Source organism: Lissotriton vulgaris, chromosome 4_1 (genome assembly GCF_964263255.1).
Source record: "Lissotriton vulgaris chromosome 4_1, aLisVul1.2, whole genome shotgun sequence".
Lineage (NCBI taxonomy): Eukaryota > Metazoa > Chordata > Amphibia > Caudata > Salamandridae > Lissotriton > Lissotriton vulgaris.
Window position 1 is genome coordinate 135186483 of NC_141691.1, and position 26884 is coordinate 135213366.

The 26884-nt window shown below is 47.6% G+C and overlaps 1 protein-coding gene across 3 annotated transcripts in view; it reads right to left on the reverse strand.

The window, feature by feature from the left end:
* LOC147718475 (actin-binding protein WASF3-like) overlaps positions 1-26884 on the reverse strand; it is a 534745-nt gene that overhangs the window by 119431 nt on the left and 388430 nt on the right. For all 3 annotated transcript variants that reach the window (XM_086918398.1, XM_086918396.1, XM_086918397.1), the window contains one exon: positions 8338-8491. In XM_086918398.1, the coding sequence (XP_086774524.1) occupies positions 8338-8491 (154 nt within the window). The remainder of the gene's footprint in view (positions 1-8337; positions 8492-26884) is intronic.

The window sequence follows — 26884 nt, forward strand, 5'->3', positions numbered from 1 at the left end:
GAATTTTAGTAACAGGTATATAAACATTACACAGAGACTTAGTTTGACTTTCGCCTGCAAAAGTTTCATGAGTAATTCCATTAGAAAGGGACCATGGTAGATCTTGAAACGTGTGATGGTTTTGAGACAATCTTCTTATGCAGTTCGACTACTCAATTGTGAGGGTCTCAAGGCACTGAACAAATTAAATTATTTAAAACTTTGTAAATGAATAAAACATCAACTTTTAGATTAAACTCTAGTAAGAGAGTGTGTGGTAAAGGAAAAAATGTGGCATGGAAACTGATTGCTGACTGGGCTAAACAGGACCACCAACAAGACCGCCGCCCGCCAGATTGCGAGTAATTTCATGGCAGCGGGGCAGTTCTGCACTGGTGCAGTACAAAGGCTCATTTGTGAGACTTAGAACTGCACTGCTGCTGGACCACCAATGTAGGTTACCATGTTCCTGCACAGCATGGACTGTGCAGTCAATGCTGTGCAAGAACAGTGGTGCATGCACCCTGCATGCACCCCTATACACAAGGGCATGAGAGAGTCCTGTAAGCTCCCCTTTGTTTCCTCACTTCCACCAGTTTGATGGCGTGAGAACCGCCATGAAACTGCTGGCGGTGAGGCAACTCGTGATATGTTTAGCAGTGCAGCAGTGGCACCACCATGCATATTGCGCCCTCAAGACCGCTGCACCGCCAACAGGACTTGCGGATCCCTGATGGTTGCAGCGGTTCTCTGGAGTTCCAACCTCCATACTCGTAATATGATGGTTAAACCGCTGGTGTGGCTCAACCGTGAGTATTGCTTACTACAATTTACCACATCAATAACAGCAATAAAAACGGGTGTGAGCACAGGAGCACTGTGCTGCATGACGAGCATGACGAGCTGCATGACGAGTTGAGCTCGTCATGAGCATGGAAGGGGTTGAGAGGGTGTTCAGTCTCGGATTGTGAGAAGCCTATGAGTAAGAGTTCTGTGAGCCAAGAACAGCCATCACTTGAGTTGAAATTATGTTCGATGCTGAAGCTGGCATATTTTATTGTTGCTCTTTTTACTGATTTTGACTACTGCTTCGCTTTCCGTGCTAACAGGAGGTTGAAGAGACGCACCATGAACATTTCTGAAAGCCTCGAATAAAAGCATTGTTTTTATCTGAGGACTCCAACATGGCGTTGCCTGACTAAATGCCCCCACCCACTCTACAGTGACTTAAGGACTAGAAAGGTGTATGAATCTTCCCATATTAAATAGAGGAGGAGAGAGAAGCAAGGGTCTGTGGTTTGCATAAGTTATCTGAGGTTATTATATTGACTCAGCAATACAGAACATAATATTATGATGTTGCAAGGCAACTAGGGAGTTCTGAACTACTTTGTCAGGGATGTGTAATGAAAACTGTTTGGGGCATATATTTTATTCATTTTTACAACAGTTATGATTGTGGAGCTATCCGTTATCATAGTGATAACTTACATTCATATGATATATATTAATTTGGTATTACATTACAATATAATAAACACAAATGTATAAAATACCAAGGGCCAGATGTATGACCCTTACAATTTGCGAGTCGCAAATTGCATCGCTCTGCAACTCACAATTTGTAACTCACAAAATGTTTATTTTTATTTTATTTTATTTTTATTTTTTTTATTTTGAAAGTTTTATATAGCGCGGACAAGATCCTTGCAGATATCAGAGCGCTTTACAAAGAGAGGTACACGAGGGAGCATAGTTAGACAGATAAATCAATAGGTCAAATAGTACAAATAGGTGGCAACAAAGCCATACATGAGTACAAAATATTACAAATAGGTGGCTACACAGCCAAACATGTGCGTAATAAGACAGTTAATACAAATAATCAAGAGGGTCAAACATGTAGTATAGATCGGAGCAGAGTACTAACAGTGTTCGAGATAGTAGTTCAAGTGTATTTAGCCATGAGGATAGCTTTTACTTCATTTTTAAAGAGTGTGGTGGAAGAGATAAGCCTGGTGTCGGGGGGGAGAGAGTTCCAGATCCTAGGCGCCATTCCTGAGAAGGAGCGCTTATATGTTTTTTCCTTCTGGAATCTTCGAGGTTTCAACAGAAGATTGTTTGTGCCTCTGGTGTTTCTAGCTCCTCCAGAGATTGTCAGTTTCTGAGCGAGGTATCCGGGTGAGTTTAGATGTACCGCCTTGTGTGTCATGCATGCGATTTTCAGATGTATTCTAGCTTCAAAAGGCAGCCAGTTCAGGGATTTCAAGTCAGGGGTAATATGGGAGTGTTTTTTTGACCCAGTGATGAGTCTCGCTGCAGCGTTTAGAGAAGCTCTTAGGGGTGCGGTTGTAGTTAGGGGGAGTCCACAGAGGGCGATGCTGCCGTATTCAATTCGAGGGATGACTAGTGCTTGTACTGCGGTTTGGAAGTCTTTGGCTGGGAGGTAGGGTTTAAGTTTCCTCAGAGTGTTGATCTGGAAGTTTGCTCCCTTTGTTGCCTTGCTGATATGTTGCTGCATGCTGAGATTGGTGTCGAGTGTTATGCCTAAAGATTTTGCTGAGTCCACGATTGTGGGTTGGACATTGAGTGCCGTTAGGTCTTTAAGCCAAATTTGAGTGGTGGAGACCTTCGCTGGAGGTGAGATCAGAAGGAACTCTTTTTTCAGGGCATTGAGTTTGAGATGATTATCGGCAAGCCAGGATTGGGTGCATCTGATTGTTGAGTTCAGGAGCAGGATGTCCTTGGGGGACTGTAATTTGAGATAAAGTTGGGTGTCATCTGCGTACATGTGAAATTGTACATTGGATGCTTGTAGTAGGGTGGTGAGAGGTTCCATGACTAGGTTGAACAGAGTTGGGGATAGAGAGGATCCTTGGGGGACACCTAGCGTTACGGGTATTGGCGAGGACATCAGGTTGTTGCTCTTGAATTTCTGCGACCTGTTGTGAAGAAAGGAGGTGAACCACCTGAGAACAGTTCCAGATAAACCCATTCTTGTGTTTAGAAGCTCTAGTAAATTCTCATGTTTAACGGTGTCGAATGCTGAAGAGAGATCAAGGAGGATGAGGAGGCAGGTGTCGTTTTGGTCTAGCATTTGAAGTGCGTCGTCAATTATGTGAGTCATAGCAGTTTCTGTGCTGTGCCCTGCTCGGAAGCCTGACTGGTGAGGGTTGAGGAGATCAAATTGTTCAATGTGTTTAGTTAATTGTAGTTGTGCGCATTTTTCCAGCAGTTTGGCGAGAGTGGGAATATTGGTAATGGGACGGTAGTTGTTGAGATCAGAGGGGTCGGCTGTAGGTTTCTTTAGAAGAGGTGTGACCTGACCAACTTTGAGGGAGTCAGGTATGCTTCCTTGTTGGAGTGAGCTGTTGATAATTTTAGTCCAGAGAGGGATAAGCAAGGGGGTAAAGTCTTTTACTGCTGCAGCAGGAAGGGGGTCCGTGAGGCGATTGGATGGTTTCAGGGTGCTGAGCAGTTTGCCAATTTCTTCTTCTGAGTATGTGCCAAAGGTTGACCATGTGGCATTGTTTTTTGGTTCAGTGGCTGCTAGGCACTGGGGTTTGGAGTAGAGGCTTGCGTCAGTGAGGAGATCGCTCTTTATGTTGTCAGTTTTTTGGGTAAAGAAAGCAGCGAAGTCTTCACAGGAGGGTGCCTCACGTGCAGTGGTGAGAGGTTGGGGTTGATCCTTGGATTGTGATCTGATTAGTTCAAACAGTTTTCTCGGGCGGTTTTTTGCTTGGTCGAGCTGGAGGCTGAAGAAGTCTGATTTTGAGCGTTTTATTTTCCTGAAGTAGGTGTTTCTCTTTTTCTTCAGATCTTGTAGGTGCATTGCCGAGGGAGCTGATCTCCAGGTACGCTCTGCCATTCGCATGTCTCGTCTATCATCATTGAGTCTACCGTCGTACCATGGATTGGAGATTTTAGTAGAGGCTCTTTTTAACTGCATAGGTGCAGTCTCATTAATTATAGAGGTCATAGCGTTGAGATAGTGGTCAGTCAGTGTTTGAACGTCCGTATCGCCTGTCGGTGGCAGTAGGAGATTGCACCTGCTAGGGGGCAAAGAGCCTGGGTTGAGTTTTTTCATGTCTCTTTTCCAGACTTTGGGCTTGGATAATTGAGCCGGGTTAAATCTAACTTTTTCATTGATAAAGAATGTGACAGTATGATGATCTGACCAGTCACAGGGTTGGATGGACTAGAGTTAGATAGACTCCTCTTTGGAGATGATCAGGTCCAGGATAGAGCCTTTCTCGTGGGTCGGGCTGTTGCATATTTGGGTGAGGTTAAGGGCATCGAGGAAGTTTTAAAGACTATTTACCACCGCGTCATTGCAATCGTTCCAGTGGAGGTTGAAGTCACCAAGGTATATTTGGGTGAGCTGCCGTCCGGAATTGGTTGAGATCATATCCATGATTTGTTGGGAAAAGGTGAAGTTGTCCCTGGGTGGGTGGTAGATGCTGTGAAGAGAGCATATCGGTTTGCCCTCACTAATAATGTCGAGGCAGATGTATTCCCAGGATGTTGGGGATGGTAGGGATGTGGAATTGACTTTCTGAACAGAGAGGTTATTCCTGTAGATGCATGCGATTCCACCACCTAATTTGCCTGCTCTGTCTAGCCTGATAATGTGGTAGTTAGGAGGAACCAGAATGTCCATTATAGGTGTCGAAGATTCAGTTAGCCAGGTTTCTGTCAGGATGATTAGGTCAAGGTCCGTTGATAAGAGGAGATCAGCAATAGCGGCAGAATGTTTCGAGGCCGATCTGCAGTTGAGGAGAGCGCATTTGAGACGGGGGGTGTTGAGGGTGGTAGACGGTTCTAGAGAGAGAGGGACTTTTCTGAGGTTATTGGGGATGGAGAATCTGCTGTTTAGTGTGGGGGGTCTAAGGGGATTTGAGTGTATCGTGGGAATGTTGAGGTGTGGGGTGGTTGTGTGATTTTGGGGGGCTGGGTCGTAGGATCGAGAAGGGTGAGTGTGTCGCGGTCAGAAGTAGAGTTGTGTGTGCGACGAGGGCGGTTGTTGCGATTGCTAGCTGGGAGTGAGGTCAGGTTGGGTGAGAGTTGAGTGAGAGAGTTAGTCGGAAGGGTGGGGGACCCATTGGGCGGGGAGGTGTAGTTGTGTGATGGGTTGTAGGGACGACGAGGGGGACGAGGGCAGTTGCTGTGCCTATGAGCAGGGATTGACGCCAGGTTTGGGCCGTGTTGAGTGAGGGAGTCCGCTGGAGGGGTAGGGGACAAGTTGGGAGGGGAGGTGGGTGAGGGGTGTATGGGGAGGGTGGCGAGTAGTTCCTTGATGTTGTGTATGTCTTCTTTGATCTGAGTGAGGGTGGCCATGATGTTGTCCATCGTGGAGTAGGTGGTGGAGGTGGGGGCGGCAGTCAGAGGTGAATGGCTGACCAGGGAATTCGTGTGCAGGTGGGAGCGTGGGCGGGTGTTCGAGGAGGTATGCGTTGTGTTGGTGTACGGGAAGGTGTTAGGGAGGAGAGAGGTTTTGGGCGGGAGGGGTGTGGATGAGGTAGGGAGGAGGTTGGTGGTATGAGTGAGGGCATTGATGGTAGGCAGGGGGGTCGGGGTGTAGGCTGGGAGACTGATAGTCGTGGTGGGGGAGCAGGAAGGGTAATGGGGGCTGAGAGTAGGAGGGGAAATGGGATAGGGGATGGTTCTGATGTGGGGAGGGGGAGTTAAATTAAGAGAGGAGGTGTGTTCTGCGTGGTTGGTTAGAGGGTAATGGGGACTGAGAATGGGGGGGGATGAAGGGAGGGATTCGTCGAAGTGCGTGTTGTTCTGGTGCTGGACTAGGTTAGGTGTGTTGTGGGTGAGAGCTGTGCTGTCAGGGGTGAGCGGAGTGTTGATGCCCGCTGTAGGTGTGAGAGGCGTGTTGATGGTATGTGTGGAGGTCTGGGGGTTGGTAGAGGGGGTGGGGGTGTGAGTGGTGTATGAGTGGGAGCGATCTGTGAATGTTTGAGGCGTGTGTTACAACTGCATGGTGCTGAACTGGGATAGAGGTGTTGTGGGTGGGAGATGGGCGACCAGGGGTGGTAGGTGTGTCCCTGATTGAGGAGTATGTAGCTGTGAGGTCATGGTTGGTGGGGCTGGAGGGGATATGAGTGTTGGACTGCGAATGGGAGAGGTGCTCTTTGAAGGTGGGGAACAGGTTGTCTAGCAGTTCCAGGTTCCTGTCTGTGGATTGAGCTAGGACAATCCCGTTATTGTAAATGGTGATGGTGGCTCTGCCTGGAAAGAATTGGGATGGTGTGATGGAAAGAGTTAGGCTGTGAGCGGATTTCCTGGTGGAGGAGACGGTGAGTAGGGCGAGGAACGCTTTTCTCCATTGAGCTCTGCGTGTGGTGTGGAATATGATATCAGTGTTCAGGGATCCATTGACCTGTGAGAAGTAGGTGTCCCCAAGTGTTATTTGCAACAGTGTCTCAGACACTGTTTGCGATTCCTAATGGGGTCGCAAATTGCCTGCGTCATTAATATTCATGAAGAAGGTGCTATTTGCGACCATCCAGCACTCCCATGGATGGTGGCCTGCTCTGGTCAGCAGACCACCATGTCTGTGACTGATTTTTAAATAAAGCAGTTTTAAATGCATTAAGGAAAATGGGCTGCATTTAAAAAAGGAAAATGAAACGATTTGATTTCATTTTTAAGAGCAGGCAGTGGTCCGTGGGACCACTGCCTGCTCTTAAAATATATTTTCGCATAAAGGGGAAGGGATGCCCCCTGGGGACCCCTTCCCGTTAGCGAGTGGCTAACCACCTACTTGAAATAGATTGCAAAACAATCTTGCATTGCAGTGCGAGTCGCTATTAGGAAGGGATGCCCTTGGCACGCCCCTTCCTAATAGTGAGTTGCAGACCCTATTTTGCAAGTCTGTAAAAGGTTACCGACTCGCAAACAGGGGTTTGTACATGGGGCAGACCAATGGGCCAATTTCCCGTTTGCGACTGCAAAATATGATTGTACATCTGGCCTCAAGTTTCTGAATATACACATCTCCATATTTTCAAAACCACTATGGGAGGTAGATCCTTCTCCTACCTGGCAGCTAAAACCTGGAACTCACTTCCCACTCTCCTTCGCCTTACTCAGAACCACCTAGCATTCAGAAAGCAACTTAAAACTTGGGTATTCGACAAGTAATTCCCCACCCTCCCTCTAGCGCCTTGAGACCCTATGGGTATGTAGCGCGCTATATAAATTTCTTGACTTGACTTGACTTGACTAAGCAAACCTAGTTTTTGTTTTCTCAGAGGAGGCAAAGGCCATCATTGTGGGCCCTGGAAATCTTTCTGGTTGTGATCCCCCAGAAAGGTGTATTTTGTGACAGCAGAAACAGTTGTTCTATACTTTCATGTCCCAGTTTATGGCCTGCAAATGTACAAGCACAGGTTTGTGAGCTGGACCAAAGTCTTTTCTCAAAGTTGACCAGCAAGTAAACCCCTGATGAAATATAGCATTCCCAAATCATTTTACTATTGAATGATACCGTCCCTTCTCAAATGTCATATTAATATGTTTCAATGCTGTACTTAGAGGTTTATTTGGCCCCTCAGGTTGTGACATTTCACTGAACCATCACTCACCGTGACTATTATATTGTTAGCCTTGTCCTTGTTTGCAAAGTAACCCCAAGGCACACCCTTAAGATTGCTGAACAGGAGGAGCTGCTCTGCTATGGCGGAGGAGCGTCGCCCCACTGCTTTTAAGCAGTGCACTGCAAAGTAAAGGAAACATAAAATGATATTAACTTTGAGTTATTATCATTTTATGTTTCCTGATGCTTTGCGGGTGGGAGGAGCCGCTCTGCTCTTGGAGCAGGGCTGGGTGGTTTGCCCACTCCTAAGTGTGCAATGACTGTTTGGTCCGCCTTCTTGGGCCACCCAAATCAGTCATACCCACTTTCCCCCATTCTCTTTGCCGGCTGCATTACAGCCTGCATGGAGATCCAGCCCATGCCCCACTCCCTGGTTGAGTGTTGAACCTGGACGCTCAAAACCAAACACAACACTGCATTTCAAAATTGTGATTGATCAAGGGAGCCTGGCCGCTTACCAACCACAACAATGCATTGCAGACTTCTGATTGTTCAGGGAAGCCTTTTCTGTGCTTCCTGTGCATAGGTCTGATGGAGAGAGCAGGAGCAGAGATGTGGGACTGGCACAGCAAGGTAGGTGTTTCTTTTATTTTTTTACCGTTTCCATCCGAACACCATTGGGGCCCCTCTCACGGCCCGTACCCGCCCTGCCACCCACGAACCATGCCGGCCACCACTGTTACAGAATCTGATTTAGTGATGTGCAGAAGTTCTGGAAGAAAGTGAAGTCAATCAGTATGCCAGTTTCTTACCTGTAAGGTGTGAGAATGTTGAGTGGGGGTGGCTTGTCACATCGATGGTACATCTCCATCACTGGATTCGGAATCGAGTTCCGAGATACCACCTGTTGATTTTGCACCATGGAACTTTTGAATGCCTTCCTCATGTTGATGTCCTGCAGTGAAACTGTTGGTGCAAAAAGATAAACATATAAGAGATGCATAATTAGAAACTCTGAAAATTACATAAATAAACACATTGTTAATGATAGGATATTTCATTCTGATATTTTTTGAAAATAATGTTATTTGCTCTACAAAATATCAAATCACACATCTAAACAATTTAGAAAATTTAATTTTGCCCATCTTTGCCTTCTATCAGCAATGGCAAAAGACAGACTGATTAAGGTACGAATTGGGGTAGTTAGACAACTTTTAAGATCTTTGCTCCATAGTTGATCATGCACAGCTGTTCTTCTTTTGAGGAATATTATTTATTTAGCTTCAAAGTCTCTCAGTTTTACATTTTTTTACAGAAATGTGTGCACATTCAATCTGCTCTGCATCTAGAACTTACCAAATTCTGATTGGGGTGCATATATGTGATATTTTCACTGATCTCAAGGTAGAACACTCTCCCTAATTATGTAGCTCCATTTTATACTAGACTTTCGTAAAGCTATGCCCTCATGTAGAGTTTTTTCGTACATTTGATGTAATATTACAAATCTCTACTAGTGTTACCACACATGGCTTGCATGTATTGCTGGGAATTTCAATGAGGAAGTAATGGCCCAATTCACAAAGGCAATCTGAGACAAAAGTCTGACTTCACGACGAGTGCAAATTGTGAACTGCATGCATCAAAATGCACAGGAGCAAACTTTTCTGGGATGTGATATAATGTCTGGCCATATCCATTTCCCTGCCCAAACTGATTTTCAAGACCTCCTCTACCATGTATCTCACCTTCCTAATGTTCTTTTTTGTAAAAATTGAGTTCAGGCCCATTGATTACACTTCATCCGGTGCGAGTCAGGGATTCTCTTGTCTCAGATTGCCTTTGTGAATCGGGCCCTATGTTTCTGCAGGTTTTTCCACTTTTATTGGTGAAGAATTAGCACCAACTCGCTGCTGGTGCTAACAGCTAGGCATTGTTTTAAATTGAAGAAAAGTGTTAAATGTGCGGTCTAGCGCTTACCTGCATATTTAAAAAGACCATCTAGCACTAGGTCTGAAGGAGGGTCTACTAAACTATTCCACATCATCATGAATTAGGTTGTAAAAGTGCATGACACCAATAATACCAATAATCTCACATTGATAATATTGCTCAATGATTACAGTGTTTTAAAGCATCTTCAGATACAGAATGGAAATGTGTTGCCTTTAGGAATTAGTAATGTAGAAATATCCAAAACAAAATGTAGACAAAGCACAGTATAATATCCTATACTGTGTACACAAGATATGGTAACATATTATATTTTTTTAATTAATCTAAACGCAAAGGATGGAGTGGAAAGGTGTACTCGCCATAGTTTGCAGCCTAATAGTCGGTGACATCTGAATACAGAACTCACCGATTATAAGGCTGAAATCCACTTCTATTCCTTCATCTGGGCGTTCTGCTTTTGTGGAAAAAAATGTATACATATGTGTTAAAATCACTTGTGATCACACAGCTTGTTTACACTAACAAAAATGTCAACATGACTGCTTGTGGTCAGCAGAGGTTCCTTCTCTGCTGTAATTTATATAGAGGCCACTTATGGTAAGAAATCTGTCCAACAACCAATTCATATCATGCAAAGAGCACATACACCTAGCAAACTTACAGACACCACTAATATTAAAATCAACTGTGGTCAGAAAATAATCATCCAACATCACGAATGATAATCTGTACATGACACCATATGGACCAACCCACCTGTCTTTATTGCCTTACATTGGAACAGGGCCAAAAAGGGTGGGATACATAACTACACAGTATACAAAGGACCGTTTAGATGATAATTTGGTCAGCTGTAATTGGAGGTCTTTCTAAAGCCGTGACAAATTCATGGTTGCCAGATGTGAGTAATAGCAAGAGAGCCAGTACACTCTGCAGATTATACTAGGTCTACTAATGACCTTGCAATGCAAGTCAACCCATTTCATTGTTCTTTGTAGACTTCTACAACAGCCTGAAAATAAGTACAGTAATAAAATACTTTAGGCTATTCACATATTACACTAACTGGAAGCCGCAGCCCCATCCATACAAGGTGGATGTAGATGAGATGCCTTGGGAAACACAACCTGCCGCAAGAAATGTACTTCCACTGTTTACGACAAATGGCACAACCATCATCCAGGCATGTGATCTCGACATGAAACCGCATACAAAGAGGTACCAAACCTAACAAGGTCAATGATGACAAAGGGGAACCTTCAACAAGAAACTGTCCCAAAAATGCATTAATGAATTCAAGGAGCCAGAGTTTAGCGCATTCATGATCATCAGGGTTAATGCACAATACTCACAGCGCAGTATAAGATTCTTACATTTCACTGCAGCAACCCTTAGACCGCTCATCTTGCTAAAGAGACTCTTGCTGCTGCCTTATGCAACCTTGTTAACTTTTGCTTTGACTATTTTAGGTTCCTTCTTATTGGGAACAAGCTCTGTTAGTATCTCTGCCAAAAACCCTTCAGCTGACCCTCCCTTCCCAGGAGCTATTTGTGGCTAATTTGTCAGTAAGGGAGGAGACTCTCCAGATCTCCGGGTTTATGGACACATATCACCTTTTAGATACTGCTCAAGCTGGCTTCTATGGATTTATTGTTGATCTTAAAATCAGATGGAGGTGGAGAAGTGTGGCTCACTGGTTAGAGCAGGCAGACCCTGAAGCAGAGGTCAGACCCGGGACCAGGGTTCAATTCCCGACGCGGCAGGGTCTTGAGCTCAAATGTCCATGGACTCGATAATTCTCGCTTCGGTGCCTGACCTAATCATGGGTTCACACTCTGCAACTCTGGGCATTAAGCTTGCTTAATCTCCACAACGGCCCCCCCGCGGCGGGATGCCTGGCTTTCACCTTGGGGATACCCTGTAGGGGCTATCTCACAGGGAAAAGCCAGGACGGGTTCCCAAGGCAAGAGCGGAGATACCCCTTCGGGGGTCGATTCAGGCGCTATATAAGAAACATAATAATAATATAATAATAAAATCAGGATCTCCTTCCGATCCCTGTATGCCCAGAACATTACAACTAGCTCTGGGCCTTATTGCTAATTTACTGCAGATGGTGTCGCCCAATGTTATTCAATGGAAAAGGTAAAAAGGGAACAAAGGCTGCAGACTCGGGGATGGTGATTCTTTAGGTGCGACCACTACTTCGAGAGGTAAGTTGGGATCTTGGAGAAGAGGTAGATACCCCAAAGGAAGGCACAGGGGGCTGCAGGGAGCCGGGTACAGGAGTGTCCGTTGGTGTCTGGAAATCTTACCCTTGGCTGGTTGCTGATGGGGGGGTCTCTGGTTCAGAGGCTGCAGGCGTCATCTGGTTCGTCGAGGAGGGTCTTTGGGCACTTGACTTTGGGTTCCAGTCGCCGGGGGGACGTCCTCGTGGTCTTGGTTCACTCGGGCATGGGCTGGGCTCGGCGGTTGCAGAGTGGGCTGGATTTGCAGTTCCTGGCTGGCACCTGGGGTGTCACTGTTGGAGCAGAGCCTCTGCTCGTGGGAGTCCCAGTCTCTAAGAGGGTCAAGGCAGGCAGGTCCTCTGGGGTTCTCGAGATTGCTGCCCGCAGGAGACGCCGGGGTTAAGCAGGAGCAGGTTCAAGGATCAACAGGCCGGTAGGGCTGCTGCCAAGCCAGTTGTCGTCGTACTTTTGTTAGCAGATGCACGGCAGGTTGTCCTTCTTCTTGTTCTTCTTGTTTTTCAAAACGGGATCTAAGGAAGGAAGGTTCAGGGAGCCCCTAAATACTGAATTTAGGAGCGTTACAGGTAGGGCAAATACAGGGACCAATAGGTCCCTGTCCTGAGTGGGTACACCCCCTAGTCTGCTCCTCTCCTGTGGGAGGGGGGCAGGAACCTAGCCGTGATTGGGCAGGGCTCCCCATCTTCAGGATTGCCGGAGCCCGGGGTCGTGCTTCACCTCGCCTCTCCAACCTGAGGGGTGGGGTTGGCACAGGCTGGCACACCCCCCTTCCTGATGTAGGGGTTCCCGCCAGAGTGGGGTCAGAACTGGTGGGGGCCAGTTGCTGGGTACAGCAAATGGTCTGGGGAAGCTCACAGAGGGGGCAGGCCTAGCACCTCACCCAGGATGTGCATTGTTGCAGGCCCAGGAGAGCGGGGGGCTCTCCACCCAGGGGTCGAGAAACATTTCTGCTGTGTGGCAGCCTAGGCAGCCTTTCAGTCCAGACGTGGATTATAGGTTAGATTCCAGGGGGCATCTCTAAGATGTAAATGTAAATGTATTTGAGCTTATATAGCGCACAGCTACCCGCAGTGGGTTTCCCGGCGCTTGCTTAGGGAACCCGTCCTGGTATTCCCCTGTGAGATATCCCGGCAGGGTATCCACAAGGTGAAAGCCAGGCATCCCGCCGCGAGGGGCCATTGTGGAGATTAAGCAAGCTATTGCCCAGAGTCTCAGAGTGTGAACCCGTGAGTCGAGAAGGCACCGGAGCGAGAATTATTAAGTCTGTGGAATTTTTTGCCCAAGACCCGCCCAGGCGGGGAATTGAACCCTGGTCCAGGGCCGATCTCAGCTTCCGGGTCTGCCGCCTCTAACCCCTGAGCCACACTTCTCCATAAGATGCCCTCAGGTGCATCTTACATTAAACCTCACACTGGCATGAGTGCGTGTTTAATGTGCTGAGCAGTTTGATACCAAACTTCTCAGTCTTCAGTGAAGCCATCATGGTGCTTTGGGGTTCGTAATGATGACCTCCCAGCACCATATACTCTTAAATGGCAGCACTGCACTTACAGTGCCCAGGAATGGCCCTGGGTACTGAAGGGGCACAGGGCTCATGCACCTGTGCCCACACCACTGGCATAGGTCACCCAGGTAGAGGGGTGACTCTTGTATGCCAGGGCAGTGGGGTTGTGGGCATGGCATACAGCGATGTGTGCCATGTCCACTCTCTGTTTAGTTCTCAGCCTGCAAAGCCAGTGTGTGGGTGTCAGGGTACAGGGCCCCTAAGGGTGGCACAATAAGTGCTGCAGGCCTTAAGGGTCTTCTCTGGTCACCATGCCCTGGGTACCTAGGGTACCATTTACTAGGGGCTGATAGGTGGCCAGAGAGGCCAATTGGGTTTTTGTTTGAACACAGCTTTAGGGAAGGAACACAGGTCCTGGGCGCCTGGTTGGCAGGAGCCCAGGGCATACTCAGTCAAAGCACATCAGCAGTAAAGCAAACAATGGGGGCATACCAATGCAAGAAAGATGGCACTTTCTCACACCATCTCAAAATGGGTTTCGGACTGGCCAAAGCACTGAGACTGCCCTTAATGTGGCAGTAAACAGTATTCATTGCCAGATCGATCAGGGCAGGGAGGCTGTCTTGGTAATGCTTGATCTGTCTGCAATATTCAATACTGTCTTGCCCGTATAGATGGTTCAATATCTGCAGCAAGCTGGGTTTAATGACCGCCTTGAAGCTTCTCCACTCTTTTTCATCCAATAGGGTGCAAACTGTCAGCTGTGGTAGTTTTAGGGCAAAGGCATTAAGCCTTCCCTGTGTGGTGCCTCAGGGCATGTCCATGACCCAGACCCTCTTTAATCTGTATGTGAACACACTGGCTGAATTTGTGCGTTTACTCGGGTTTCAAGTGCTATCTTACACAGACAATACTCAAATTAACGTATCCATTTCCAACACCCTGTCCTCAATTGTAAAGAAATTAAACCAGTGTATGTCTACCATCAGTAGCTGGATGAGAGACAATTCTTCGAATCTTATTACAGACAAGACTAAGGTGCTATTGTTCAGTTCTCGAGACTCTATCTGGTCTAACATCTTGTGGACGGAGGCCTGTGGACCTCTCCCCACTCCAGTTAAGTCAGCTAAAAATCTCGATGTCATCTTTAATAATACCTTGAGTTTTGACACGCAGGCTAGTCGTACTACTCAATCAATCAATCAAACATTTGTAGAGTGCACTAATCACCCGTGAGGGTCTCACCGCGCTGAGGAGAGGAGGGGTGCAGCTACTGCTCGAACAGCCAGGTCTTGAGATGTCTCCTGAAGGTCAGCAGGTCTGTCACAGGTGGGTGGGGAAGGTGTTCCATGTCTTGGCGGTGAGGTAGGAGAATGATCTGCCACCGGTGGTCATCCTGTGGAGGCGCTGAACGCTGGCGAGGGTGAGGTCGGCGGAGCGAAGCTGAGAATTCGGGGTATAGAAGGTGAGTCGTTGGTTGAGATATACTGGTCCGGTGTTGTGGAGTGCCTTGTGAGCGTGGGTGAGAAGCTTGAAGGTGTCCTCTGTTGAATGGGAGCTAGTGCAGGTCTCTCAGGTGAGCTGTGATGTGGGTGCGGCAGGGGATGTCGAGGATGAGGCGTGCAGAGACGTTCTGTATGCGTTGTAGTCTTTTTCTGGATTTTGTCTGTGGTTCCTGCGTAGAGGGCGTAACCGTAGTCCAGTTTGCAGCCGGTGAGGGCCTGGGTGACTGTCCTTCTGGTTTCAGTGGGGATCCATCTGTAGATCTTGCGTAGCATGAAGAGGGTGTTGAAGCAGGAGGAGGAGACAGTGTTGACTTGCTGGGTCATTGAGAGCTATGTGTCCAGGATGAACCCCAGGTAGCATGCGTTGTTGATTGGTGTCGGTGCGGATCCCAGTGCGGTCGGACACCAAGAGTCGTCCCAGGTGGAAGGGGTGGAGCCGAGGATGAGGACCTCTGTCTTGTCCGAGTTCAGTTTCAGCCACTGTTCTTCATCCAGTCAGCGACGGCCTTCATTCCTTTGTGGAGGTTGGTTTTGGCCGTGGCGGGGTCCTTGGTGAGGGAGAGGATCAGCTGGTTGTCATCGGAGTAAGAGACGATGTTGAGGTTGTGTGATCGGACAATGTTGGCGAGCGGTGCCATGTAGACGTTGAAAAGGGTTGGGCTCTGAGGGATGATCCTTGGGGTACGCCGTAGGTGATCTTGGTGGCTTTGGATCGAAATGGAGGGAGGCGGACCAACAGGGTACTGTCGGTGAGGAAGGAGGTGATCCAGTCCAGGTCTTTGTCGTGGATACCTGCGTGGTGGAGGCGTGTACGTAGTGTGTGGTGGTAGACAGTGTCGAAGGTGGCCGATAGGTGCAGGAGGATGAGGGACACAGTTTTGCCATTATCCACCAGTGTCTTGATGTCATCGGTGGCAGCGATGAGGGCAGTTTCGGTGCTGTGGTTGCTGTGTGAACCGGATTGGGACGGGTCCAGGGTGTTGTTCTCCTTGAGGAAATGGGTCAGTTGCCTGTTGACGATCTTCTCGATGACTTTTGCCGGGAACGGGAGCTGGGAGATTGACCGGAAGTTCTTGAGGTCCTTTGGGTCCACCTTGGGTTTCTTGAGTAGGGTGTTGACCTCAGCGTGCTTCCAGCTTTCCAGGAAGGTGGCGGTCTCGAGGGAGCTGCTGATGGTCTTCCGGAGTTGGGGTGCAATGATGGAGCTCGCTTTGTTGAAGATATGATGAGGGCAGGGTTTAGATGGTGAGCCGGAGTGGATGGTGTTCATAATTTTGATGGTGTTGTCGTCGTTGATGTGGGTCCAGGAGAGCAGGAGGTTGTTGTGGTGGGTGGCAGTGAGTCTGCAGTGTCTGTGACTTTCGGGAGGGGCTGGGTGTTGAAGCTGTCGTGGATGTCTGCGATTTTGCGGTGAAAGAAGGTGACTAGGGAGTCGCATAGGTCTTGCGACGGTGGGATGTTGTTGGAGCTGGAGTTGTCAATGCGTTCCTTGAAGGAGGTCTTTTTGGTGGCTCGAATGAGTTGGTGGTGCTTGCGGCTGGCGTGCTTGAAGGCTGCGTGGTTGTCTTGTGTCTGTTCGTGGCGCCACTTTTTCTCGAGTTTTCGGCAAGCCCGCTTGGATTCCTGGAGGTCGGTGGTGAACCAGCTGGCCTTTCTGGCTGTGCTTCTGATTGAGGGTTTCTTGATCGGGCGAGGGTGTTGGCACAGTCCTCGATCCACTGCCTGAGGTTGCAGGCAGCTGTGTCGGTGTCAGTGGTGTCGGTTGGTGGGTCTCGGGTGAGGGTGGTGATTAGCTGGTCTTCTATGACCTTGTTCCAGCTGCGGTGGGGGATCCGTTGCGGGCGGTGGTGCGTGGTGGGTTTTAGAAGGTGATGTGGACGCAGTGGTGGTCGGTCCAGCAGAGTTTAGTAGTGTGGCTGAAGGTGACATGGTTGCTTGCGGAAAAGATGGGGTCGAGCGTGTGTCCCGCGGAGTGGGTGGGAGTCATGATGAGCTGTTTGAGTCCGAGGTTGGCGAGGTTTTTGGGTGGTGGAATTGCTGTCGTTGGTGTTCTCGAGGTGGAAGTTCAGGTCTCCGACTACTAGTAGCACTTGTTTCCATATTATAAGGACTTTGAAAAAGATCTTTCCTTAAATCCGATCAGAACTGCACCAATCAGTCATCATTGCCCACGTCACCTCATGGCTGGATTATTGTAACACACTGTACCTTAACATCAGCAGTTCTTCCCTGAATAAACTTCAGGTTGTGCAGAACGCAGCTGCCTGCCTTATCTTAAACATTCCCAAACGGTTCTCGGTCAAGGTGGGAACCGCTCCCTCCACTGGCTTCCAGTTAGGAAACAAATCTCCTTTAAGCCTCTGTATATAGTCTTTCTGACTTTGCACCAGACAGGCCCTAGCCAACTGAGTGCAATATTTGATTGGTACCCTCCTAGTAGGCCTCTCAGATCATTGTGCTGCAAAAAGCTAGATGCGGAGGGTGTTCCTTTTCGGTAGCCACTGCAGACTGTGGCACAACCTAGCTACCCATATCTCTGAAGCAGACTCCCTTACGTCTTTTTAAAAATTATGAACACCTGGCTATTTTCATCATAGACTCAATGATTTCTCGGTTGCTGGGCCTTTGTTGACCAGTCTGTCTCACATCAGTGCTTTGGTACATATGGGTTTTAGTGCGCTCTACGAATATTTTTGACTGGAAACAATAGCTCATTATCATGGCGTCCGAGCTGGATACCCAGAAGGCACTGGGCGCTAAAGCTTTCTTTTCGGCATCCAGAAACAAAAGCAGCGATTTGGCTGAAGGAGCCAACTCAAGTCCAACAATACACGGCAACTGGGGAGATTGGAAAAGCTGTACAAAATTGAATTGAGCAAGTGGTGGAAAGCTACGTCCCCCCAGAATAATCTGGACACCAAGAAAATACCTTGGGCCTGAGAATTTGTATTATACCTACATATGATGACCCTGATCCCATGATGGTAGAGGAATGGGGCCAACATCTGACATCAAAGACTGCTTACAGAAAGAACAAGATCAGATTGCAAAGTTCAAAGTGGAAATGAAAAAAGGTAGGATCAACTGGAAGGTAAAATTAACATTTGTAAAAAATGGAAATATGCATGAAAGGGGATGAATTCTGACTTTCAACAACAAGTTTGGTAACACCTATGGCACAGTCAGGGGTACTGAGGGTAATTACAATTGTGCAGAAAAGAAGGGAATTGGTGTCAGTGGGGACACAGTGGAAGCATCTGACATATCAGATGCAGGTAAACAAGTGCCTCAGAATGTGAAAGTAGAGCTGCACCTTTTTTAGAACAATGTTGTCTCCTGAGAAAGGCACGAATAATAAATCAACACTCCACCAGAGGAAAAGGAACAAGAGGGCAAGGAGGAGGCTTGAAGAGGCAAAAAACAGAACTGCCAATGGAAAGGAAGGAACCACAAGATTGACCCCATGGGAATGCACAAGATCAGTCTACAGATGGGACATTGAATATAATAAAAAGTGCTACAATTTATTTGTCTAATGCTATGGCCTTTCCTTCTACCCTACAGAGAGGTTTTATTTTGTCAAAACAAGGATTGACTTGTTCAAAATGATTAGATGTTTGGAGTTAAAAAAAAGCTTTTTAAACTAGGTATGAAGACAAATATTTATTTATTTATTTATTTTATAGTATTTATAAGGCGCGCAGCTACCCACAAAGGGTTTCCCGGCGCCGAAAAGGAGGATCACGAGCCCAGCTAACCAGAAAGAGAATCCAGGGTACTTATAGGTCAAACAACCAGGTCTTTACACTTTTCCTAAAGATCCTGTAGTTTTCCTCTTTGCGTATTTGAATGGGCAGAGTGTTCCACAGGGTTGGACCCAAATGTGAGAATGATCTCCCACCCATTTTGGACCGTTTATACCTGGGAACCGCAAACTTTGCTGATGTGGCTGAGCGAAGATTGAGATTGGGAACGTGGAGTTTGGCAAGATCTAGGAGATACTTGGGGGCTGTCCCGGCTTTAATTTTAAACAAATAGCTCAGCGTTTTAAAACGAATCCTGTTTTCGACTCTGAGCCAGTGTAGATCCCTAAGATGTTTTGTGATCCTGGCATGTCTGGGTATTCTGCAAAGCATTCTGGCTGCGGCGTTTTGCACCAGTTGTAAGCGTCTTACTACTGCTTTGTTTGCACCCAGGTACAAGATGTTACCGTAGTCAAGCCGAGAAGTTACTAAGGCATTGACTACGGTCTTCTGGGTGGGGAGTGGCAACATCCAAACAATTTTACGGAGCCATCTAAGAATCGTAAAACATATGCCCGCTACTTTGTTAGCTTGCTGTGACATTGAGAGGTTGTCATCGATGATGACCCCAAGATTTCTGACCTGGGTGGCTGGAGGTGGTAGCTTGCCTAATGATGTCGGCCAATGGGGATCACTCCATAGGTCCTTATTATTTCCTAGCAGGAGGACCTCTGTTTCGTCCCCATTCAATTTAAGTTGATTGGCCGACATCCAGCGGAATATCTCATGGAGGCCTATTTTGAGTGCAGAAGGAGCAGACGTATCCGACTTAGAAAGAGAAAACACAATCTGGGAATCGTCGGCATACGTCATCAAAATAAGACCAGAGTTCTCAGCAAGGTTAGCTAGAGGACGGAGATACAAGTTAAACAATAGGGGACTCAGGATGGATCCCTGTGGTACGCCGTGGGGAGAGCAGACAACATTGGAGCTGGCCTCAGCAGAGATGATCTGGAAGGTGCGTAGGGATAGGTATGATTTAATCCATTCTAACGCCCTGCCCTCGACACCACACTCTTCCAGCCTGACAAGCAGTCTGGTATGAGAGATGGTGTCGAAGGCCGCACTGAGGTCTAACAGGACCAATGCTACCGTTTGTCCATCATCTCTGAGCTCTCTGATCTTTTCGATTATCCCGAGCAGGGCTGTCTCAGTGGAGTAGCCACTCCTAAAACCCGACTGGGAAGGGTGAAGTAAATCATTTTTCTCCACGTATGAGGAAAAGTGCCTCAGTGACAAACCAGAAAGAACAAGTGGCTCAGGCTGAACTCACCCGACTTTGTAATCTTAGCATAAGTAATGTTGATTTTTTACCACCTTAATTGAACTCCAAGAAGATGGGGACACAAAATTCAAGAATCTCGAAAGTATATTTGATGAGCTGGGTATTGTACATGATAAAAATGCTTGCACTAATTTTAAGCCCAAGTCCAAATTTACACTGATTTTAACATTTGATATGTTTGATGCCTTTTAGGAGATAGTGGTATCTGATTTCAAGAAACTGAGACAAAAAAATACTTACAAGAACAACAAGGAGAGGGAATGTCATGTGGTGCAAAAGCAAGGCGATTGATTCACTTGTCAATGACAAAGAGATAGTGATACACCCTGCTGACAAGGGAGGAAATATTGTCATCATGCCCTTAGAGATGTATTTAGCAGAAGCCCAGAGACAACTTGATGACAAGTGATGCTATGAAGTAATTAGTCATGTTTAATACACTAACACATTTGAAAAAACTGGAAGGTTCCCAGTACTTCGAAAGATTACGGTTTGATTCAATATGAAGATTATCATTATTTAAAGAACAATCACCCTCGGGTGCCAGTGTTTTACTTGCTGCCTAATGTGCACAGATCTTTAGCTCATCCTCCTTGTAGGTCAAGTGTGTCCACCAGAGATAGCCTCCTATAGAAAACATCTTAGTATACTGATCACTTTTTGAGACTGTTAGTGTGCACATTACCGTCTCACATTAACCACATCGATGTTAGTGTTATTTTTCTCCAGCGCTGGATTCTCAGATTTACCATTGTTCATGACGAGCTCAGCTCGTCATGAGTGTATGGAGGTGTACACCATGACGAGCTGAGCTCGTCATGAGCGTCCAAGGAGTTAAACACTAAGGATTTCCTGAAAAGGATTAAGGGCATTCATTTGGAAGAAAACTTTTACTTGTGACACTTGATGTGAGCTTCCTGTCTACAACATCAGGATGGGGTAACTGCATGTGAACAATTTATAAGAGCAAGGCCCATTTGTTAATATGCCCATATAAAAATGTTGCTTAATATTGAAGAGCGGGGGTCGGGGGAGGGTGTTACTGTTTGAATAATAATTTTATTCTCTTTAATAGGATTCTATACAGACAGATTCTGAGGTCTGCGATGGGCACATGCTTTGCATCCCCAGTTGTGCCAACCTGTTGATGGGCTGGTGGGAGGAGCAGGTGTCCATTGCACCCAATTTGGTCCAGGATATGGAGAAGGTGGTATTAAGGGGCAGATTCATCAATTACCTGTTTATCATCTGACAGTGCAGTGAGGAGGATGTCAAATAAATTGAATCTTGAATTCACATGGAATATGAGCTGGGAACATATTGACCCACAGAGCAGGACACACCCTCAACCCCATCTTCGCTGCAGGAAGCAGAGTCCACTTCAGCCACACAATAGGCACCTTCCCAGACGACTGGAAGCTCGCAGAAGTCAGGCCACTGCTTAAGAAGCCTTTATCTGACCTCACCGACCTTAAGAACTACCGGCCTATCTCGCTCCTCCGCTTCACAGCCAAGGTTGCAGAGAAAACAGTCAACAGAAAACTGACACGATTAATCGAAGATAACGCCATTATCGACTCGTCGCAATCCGAATTCTAAAGTAACCACAGCACCGAGACCACCCTACTCGCTGCTACAGACGACATCCGCACCCTCCTGGACCAAGGTCACTCCGCAGCCCTCATCCTACTTGAACTATCAGCGGCCTTCGACAAGGTCTCCGACCGCACACTAATCGCCAGACTACACAATGCCGGCGTTCAAGGAACAGCCCTGAATTGAATCCGATCATTCCTCACCAGAAGAAGCCAAAGGATCAGACTGCCACATTTCCTCTCCAATCCCATGAGAATCACCTGCGGAGTCCCACAAGGATCATCACTGAGGCCTACCCTCTTCAATATCTACTTGACCCCCCTCGCAGCCATCGTCTGACAACACGGCCTCAACATTGTATCCTGCGCTGATGACACCCAGCTTATCCTCTCCCTCATCAAAGATCCCACCACCAACAAACTCAGCTTCCAGAAAGGAAGGCAAGATGCTGCAGTATGGATGGCCAACAGCTGCCTGAAGCTCAACACTGAGAAAACAGAGTCCTCAGCCTTGGAACCACCCTCGGGAGACCAGCACCCCCCTCCACCCCCCCTCGGACCACGCCAAAAACTCCGGCATCTTACTTGACTCGTCACTCACCATGAACCGACAGGTCAAAGCTGTCACCTCAGCTGCTTCAACATCCACCGCATCCTCCGCAAGACCTTCAAATGGATCCCCCCCGGAGTCAAGGAAGACTGTTACCCACGCACTAATCACCAGCAGACTGGACTATGGAAACACACTCTACGCCGGCATCAACCAGTCCCTACTCCGGAAATTCCAGACAATACAAAAAGCTGCCACCAGACTCGTCCTCAGAATCCTCTGGCACCAACACATCAGCCAACACCTATGAAGTCTCCACTGGCTCTCTTTGGAGAAAATAGTCACATTCAAAATCCTCACTCACGCCTTCAAAGGCCTACACAACAATGGACCCAAATTCCTCAACAACAGAATCAACTTCCTCGTACCCAAAAGAAACCTCTGTTCTTCCAACCTCGCCCTGGCCGAAACACCGTGCATCCACAGATCCAGAGCAGGTGGAAGATCCTTCTCTCACATCACAGCCAAGATCTGGAATGAGCTACCAGCAGACATCAGACGCGCCCCCTCCCTGAACACCTTCAAAAAGACCCTCAATACCTGTCTCTTCGGCTAAAACAGACCGGCGGACCCCCCCCCCAGCGCCTTGAGACCCTCACGGCTGAGTAGCCATTCCCTGATTGATTGATTGAGATGTGATTGTGGAGGAATCAGGTTATAAATTGGTATCCAAATTGTACAGGAAACCAACGGTTGGTAATAGCCTACAGTATACACTTAGTAGCCACTCGAATCACCTGAACTGAAGCATACAGTACAGTGCGTTAATTGGAGGTCCGGAGAAATGCTAAACTTTTAAGATGAATACATTTATATGAATGGGGATATTCTAAAAATCTGGCCTGAAATCAGCCTTTCAGGACCGACTTTGGAGAACCCAGCTCTATGTAGAGGTGTTCCACCAGCTTGACTTTTACAGTTCAGCCAGCACCAGTGTAACAAAGTGGTTCCAATCAGCACACCAATGCACTTTAACAAAGCTGAAGTTGGGACCTTGATGTGAACACCTTAGTTATTCACAGTGTATCCCAGCGAACACCCAATTAAAGCAAAACATTCTTAATGCAGTTGTGGGTGAGTTGCTGCAATCGGGGCGGAATCTCCTCAATGAGAATTTTCACGCCCCGCGTGAGGAAACTCCCCATAACTGCAGGGCGTGCCTGCCACGAGTGCGGAGACCCTTTGTGAACCATGACCTGAGTATTTGCCACAAAGCAGCGTTCGGGCAGAGCCCTGAATTCATTAGGCCAATTTTCTCATTTCACCAACCTCCTCACAAACTAAGATTTTTATCTGCCATACTTTTGAACATTTCCAAAATTCACAAAACGCAGTTGGGTAGGTTACATTTCTCTCATCTTCTTCAAAAAGACTGAATATTTCACCACCCCCTTTGTTCTTTGTAACTGATCATCTTAAATACAGGAAAAAACTCAAACCCTATCTATTTTAACAATACCCCGCCCTTGCTGCCTCTTCCAGCTTAGCTACCACCAGGCGATCTAGCATGTATTTGTGTAGTGATCAAATGCATACATATATAAATAAATAAATAAATATGATTAGGTACCGAATGAATACTAACAAGAGAACGGTAGGATATTACGAAAACAGGAGTGATACGCTAACACTACAGCACCAGGAGGACAAGGCCTTACGTAGAGCTCCAAAAATCAACCCTGCTTAGGGAAGGACGGTAGTCGCAATAGCAGAACACACTGCTGATTGTTATATGCTAAACATATGCTGATGCACATAGTTAACAGCCCCAGGACAAGTGTGCAGCATACGGTCGATGCCCGCCCACTTCCCCGGGAAAAGGACTTAATGACATAAAGTATAGACACAGTGGTGCCATATCATCACTGCATGACAAGGACCACAGGAAGATCCTTCCCCTACCTCGCCGCCGCCAATACCTGGAGCTCCCTGCCTCTCCACCTCAGACTATCCCCATCACTGACCCAATTCAGGAAGGACCTCAAGATCTGGCTCTTCGACTGAACACTATCAGCGGCGTAGCTAGGTCTTAGGTCGCCCGTGGCGGCCTCTGCATTTGCTGCCCGCGGCAGCCTGATTGAAGAGCGGGGGTCGGGGGAGGGAGTTACTGGCGATTTATGCGGCCCTGACGGCCGCAGGTAAGAGCGGGAGGGTTAGGTTGGGGGGGCAGGGTGCTGCCGATTCTTGGGGCCGCGACGGCCACAGGTAAGAGGAGGGGTAGGGGGGCTGGCCGTCACCCCCAAAACTTGTTCCGACTGGGGTGGTCCCACCTACTGCCCCCCCTAACTACGCCACTGAACACTATAGCCTACAGCAGCCTCCCCCCGCCACCCTTCTGGAAAATTAATACGGTTTGGTAAACATTATCTGCGCCATCTTGCCTTTTCCCCCGATGCCACACTTTTTGTCGTACACACCCGCCATTTTAGGTGCCTTGGTCAGAACCACACTCTGCACGCCACTGACCCCTAGCACGGCTCTTCGCCCTCACAAGCACATCCCCCGCACGCTGACAGCCCCCGCTCTCACAATGCCTTGGGTCATAAACCCCTCTTCCACGCAGCTCTGCCTCGGAACCCCATCCTGTTCCCAGCGCGACACTTCCCTCCATCCCTTTCATGGTCCCAGATCCCTTGATAACACCCCTCTTTCCTTTGTGCCCGTACATCAAAGGGTTGACAGAGATGTGTTTTATGCAATAAAGTAATAAACTCGTGTATAAGAGTCCAGGCCTCAGGGATGCGGTTAGAGCACCTCGTGACGATACTTGCTGTCCGAACTGATGTGTTCTCCTCCGGAGAGAATAAACCCTTGTTTCCAGCCTTCCAGTCTCCAGCGCCTGCCTCTTCATTGATTAATATTTTGTGGGTTAAAGAGGCGACTCCGCCGGGCAACACTTAAGGATCTTTGTTTATTGGTTGCTTCCTACCTTTTTACAATTGGCGTCCCAAACGTGGGGCCCATCAGCGACACGTGGATCCAGTGGGAGAGGTCCTGACGACAGAGTGAACGACTGCAACGATCGGGAGAGCTCCTGCCCAATAGACCCTCGTCTGGCAGCCGATCATCCGAACTTCACTGGTTCCGAATCGACCTCTCTCGAGTGATCTACGGTCCTGACTGGGAACCATCAGGAGTGCCGTGGCAATATCGGAGATTGGAGGACGATCGGGCGCTGGACGCGGAAGACGAGAAACAGCCCATGTGGTCCGGGTAAGGTCGTGTAAACACGACGAATTGCGAAATGATTATTTGATTGGTTGGAAAATACTAGTATTACTCTTTGTTGATTCGTTTTGGAGATTCGCTGTCTGCAAACGGAGAAACAACAGGCTCTCTCTTTGCAAACAGCGAAGGATAGGTAACGCAGACTTTCGTCCCCATTGTAATCCATCGTGCCTATCTTTCTCCCCCACTGATTGATTGTTTGAACCCGAACTACGGTTCGTGGATTGTTCTCTGGAGATTTCCTTCTCCCCCACTGATTAAGTGATTGAACCCGAACTACCGTTCGCGGATTGTTTTCTGGAGATTCTCTATCTACAAACAGGAAAGAACAGATTCCCTCTTTGCAGATGGTGAAAGGGTAGGTAACGCAGACCTTTGCGGGCCTACTTATTCTCCCCACTGATTGATTGACTCATTGACAGATTGATTGATTGTAAGGGTAGCTCCCTGTTTTATTGTCAGAATAGATTTTGCTTTCGAGATATTCACTATTTGCAAACCACGTAGAATAGCAATATTCTGTCTAGTCTTTGCAGGTAGTGAAGGATAGGTAACGCGGACCTTTGTCCCCATAGTGATCTGTCATGCCTATCTTCTCCTCACTGATTGGTAGCTGGTTCAACCCGGACCGTCTATTAGAGGTGGACCATCTAGCTCCGCTGGAAGGCACCCCTAATAAAGACATGTTCACAAAATATGGATTAGTTACCATAGCCTATAGTAAGCTGTGGCATAAGTATACCAAAGAAAAACAAGAGAAACAGTGGCCACTGATAGGATCCTTCGACCTTGATAAAATAGAAACGTTAGAAATAGCCCTTTGTAACAGTAAGACAACGCCTGTCATGCTCGACAGTCTAGGTATGTGGCGCAAAGAAGCAATGCAACGAAAGAAAAGAGACGAAGTCAGAGTAGGTAAAGAAACGCGACAGACAACCTTCCAAGCATCTGGTAGACCAAAGGAAGGGATACGGTTCCAAGGAGTAAACACAGGAAGGGAACGGTGTAAAGGGATATACCGACAGGACAACCCCAAGACACAACGACCCGAAAGTAATCCCCCGACACTACGCACAGGACGAACAGACTTAGGACAAAACCAATGTGCTTTTTGTAAATATTCCAGACACTGGAAAGCCCAATGCCCGACTCTACTGAACACGGGTAAGAGCAGAGGGCCGACAGAAATAACAGGCCGCCCGAAAGGGAAAAGGCGTGAGACAAAGACGGATCAGACTGACACGGACAGGCCGGATAGAACCACCATGTTTGATTACGCCCGATGGCACAGATTTCGCCAGACAGATTTCAGCGACATGTTTGAGTTCTCATAAGTCGAACAACGCTAAGACGGGAAACCCAGTCAAGCTCTAGGTTACCCGGTGACGAACCCGGTACTACCGCTACTGTTCCCGAACACAAAAGCCACCCTTTCGGATAACATACAGGAACAACACACAGAGTAGTTTCAGACAGATTAGTACACAAACTTTGAGTGCAATGGGACTGATTACTCTCTGTTGCCCCCCCCCCCCCCTCCCCCCCCACTCTGTGGACAAAAGCAATTACAGGCCTGCATAAACAATCCCCCGTTCAGGAAAACTGTTCTTGTGGACACCCCACC